General features: G+C 49.2%; 1 protein-coding gene across 1 annotated transcript; it reads right to left on the reverse strand.

Moving 5' to 3' along the window:
• Window positions 1–738: 738 nt before the first annotated feature.
• Window positions 739–2,154, reverse strand: CNR1 (cannabinoid receptor 1). The gene is made up of 2 exons (XM_054722445.1): window positions 2,069–2,154; window positions 739–1,993 (listed from the first exon to the last, which is right to left on the reverse strand). Exons 1-2 carry the CDS (start codon window positions 2,152–2,154, stop codon window positions 739–741), a joined length of 1,341 nt encoding a protein of 446 aa, XP_054578420.1.
• Window positions 2,155–2,629: the final 475 nt, after the last annotated feature.

Below are 2,629 nucleotides of genomic sequence, written 5' to 3' on the forward strand. Positions count from 1 at the left end.
CCGATTCTTCTTGTTGTATTAACAGAAAAAAAAACACACAAACAACCAACAACCTTTATCATTATTTCCAATGTCAAATTTAAATAAAGATGTTTGAAAAAATATTAAGGTTTCTAAAGTTATATCATGGGCAATACTCTTTAAAAAAAAAAGTGGTCTCATTGGCATATTCCCACTGCTTATATCCCACTGTTTTCATAAAATTCTACTTTTCAGTTTTGCTGAACTAGACAAATATAAACAACACATAGTAAACACGGATACACATTTCACAGGACACAATACATTTTACAAAATAGCTCTACTTTAGTACTATAACTGTTTATAAAAACGGACAGCTCTGCTACTGATGGACACATACATTTCACATTATAATGAAAGTGGTGGTTACAAAGGCATTACTCATTTCATGGCATTGTTCCAGTGGTACTTAGACTGCAAATTGTGTAGCACAAGATCTCCCTCCAGTTTCACTGGGACTTTGGACCTTCCAGTCACTTAAGCAAATAGGCTTTCTTCACTGTAAATCCCTGGAGAACTGAGTTTGAGAATCTACACGATCAAAACATCAGCGAACAGACAACTGATCACGGTAACAATCACTTTTCCAGTGAGCATGATAAACTTAAAAAATACAACCGATGAGACGACAGACTCTTCTAGATTTTTAGCTTAAAAAAAAAAACAAAAACACAAAACACGGATTTCTTTTCCTGCGTTGCCCAGGAGGCGTCAGGCTCACACAGCCTCGGCAGACGTGTCTGTGGACACAGACATGGTCACCTTGGCGATCTTGACGGTGCTCTTGATGCAGCTCTCCGTGGCCCTGTGAACGCTGGCTGTGTTGTTCGCGTGTTTGTGCAGGCAGTCTGAGTCACCCATGCTGTTATCAAGGGGCTGCGCGGTGCCTTCGCACGAGGGGAACATACTCCGGAACGCGTGTCTCAGGTCCTTGCTCCTCAGAGCGTAGATGATGGGGTTCACGGTGGAATTCAGCAGGCAGAGCATACTGCAGAAGGCGAACACCGTCTTAACGAGCTTGTTCATCTTCCCAAAGAGGTCGTACACCATGATCGCAAGCAGAGGGCCCCAGCAGATGATCAGCACCACCAGGATCAGGACCAGGGTCTTCGCCAGCCTGATGTCCATGCGGGTTTGGTCCGGCCGGGTCACCTGCACCTTGCCGTCCTCCGACGTGTGGATGATGATGCTCTTCTGGGTGCCGCGCTGAATCATGCGGACCGCGTGGCTGTGAGCCTTCCAGAGGATATACATGTATGCGTACACGATAAACAGCAGCAGCACGCTGGTGACCCCGATCCAGAACATCAGGTAGGTTTCATCGATGAGCGGGAAAATGTCTGAGCAAACAGACTGCAGTTTCTTGCAGTTCCAGCCCAGGAGAGGCAGCACGGCGATCACAATTGCTATGGTCCACATCAGGCAGAAGGCCACCACGGCCTTGGGCCTGGTGACGATTCTCTTATAGGCCAGGGGCCTGTGAATAGATATATACCTGTCGATGGCTGTGAGGAACAGGCTGCCAACCGAGGCTGTGAAGGAGGCTGTGACGCCGCCCAGTTTGAACAGAAACACGTTGGGGCTATCCTTGCGGTGGAACACGTGGAAATCAACGAAGCTGTAGACGAAGATGACACTCCCCAGCAGGTCTGCCACGGCCAGGCTGCCGATGAAGTGGTAGGAAGGCCTGCAGCGGAGGCTGCGGGAGTGCAGGATGACGCACAGCACCAGCAGGTTCTCCAGAACCGTGAAGGTGCCCAGCGTGAGGGACAGCACGGCGATGGCCAGCTGCTGGCTGGGGTTCAGGATCATGAAGCACTCCATGTCCATGAAGTTCTCCCCGCACTGAATGTTCTCATTCTCCTTGTAGGAGGAAAGAGACTTGTTGTAGAATTCGGTGATGTTCACCTGGTCCGCTGGGACCAACTGAGGGCTATCTCCTGCAGTCATCTTCTCTTGGAAGGGACTGCCCCTGAAGGAAGTTAAAGGGAATTTCTGAGGGAAGTACCCTAATTTGGATGCCATGTCGCCTTTGATATCTTCGTACTGAATGTCATTCGAGCCCACGTAGAGGAGGTCCGTGGTGATGGTGCGGAAGGTGGTGTCTGCAAGGCCATCTAGGATCGACTTCATACCCTCCGTCTTCAATTACGCCAAACTCCAGAGGACTGAGAAAGAGGCTGGCAGCGGGGACTCCTAACAGGGAAAACAGATAAGCCGGACGGTGAGAAAACCAGAATTCAAACGAACGTCAATGAGTACCATCATGTTACTTCATTCCTGTCTCCGAATACAGGTAAAATCCTTGCCGGACTCGTCAACCAAGTGAGTCACTTAGTTCAAGAAAAGCCACCCAGGAGTTGCTGATGTGGCATGCCCCAGAAACACGTTTCTTTCCTTATCTGAGTTCTCTGTATATGCCACTGTGTGAGTCCTCTATAGAGTGCCAGGGTCTGAGGGTCAAGTGAAGAACATGTGCTTGGGTGTGGTGTGCATTTCACAGTCGGGTTAGGAAGTGTTTACCACCTGGTTTCTACAGCCCCCCGCCCCCCCGCCCCCCCACACACACACATACACACGCAGTATCCCAATGTTCCTGAAGACTTCA

Source organism: Eptesicus fuscus, chromosome 10, assembly GCF_027574615.1.
Source record: "Eptesicus fuscus isolate TK198812 chromosome 10, DD_ASM_mEF_20220401, whole genome shotgun sequence".
Lineage (NCBI taxonomy): Eukaryota > Metazoa > Chordata > Mammalia > Chiroptera > Vespertilionidae > Eptesicus > Eptesicus fuscus.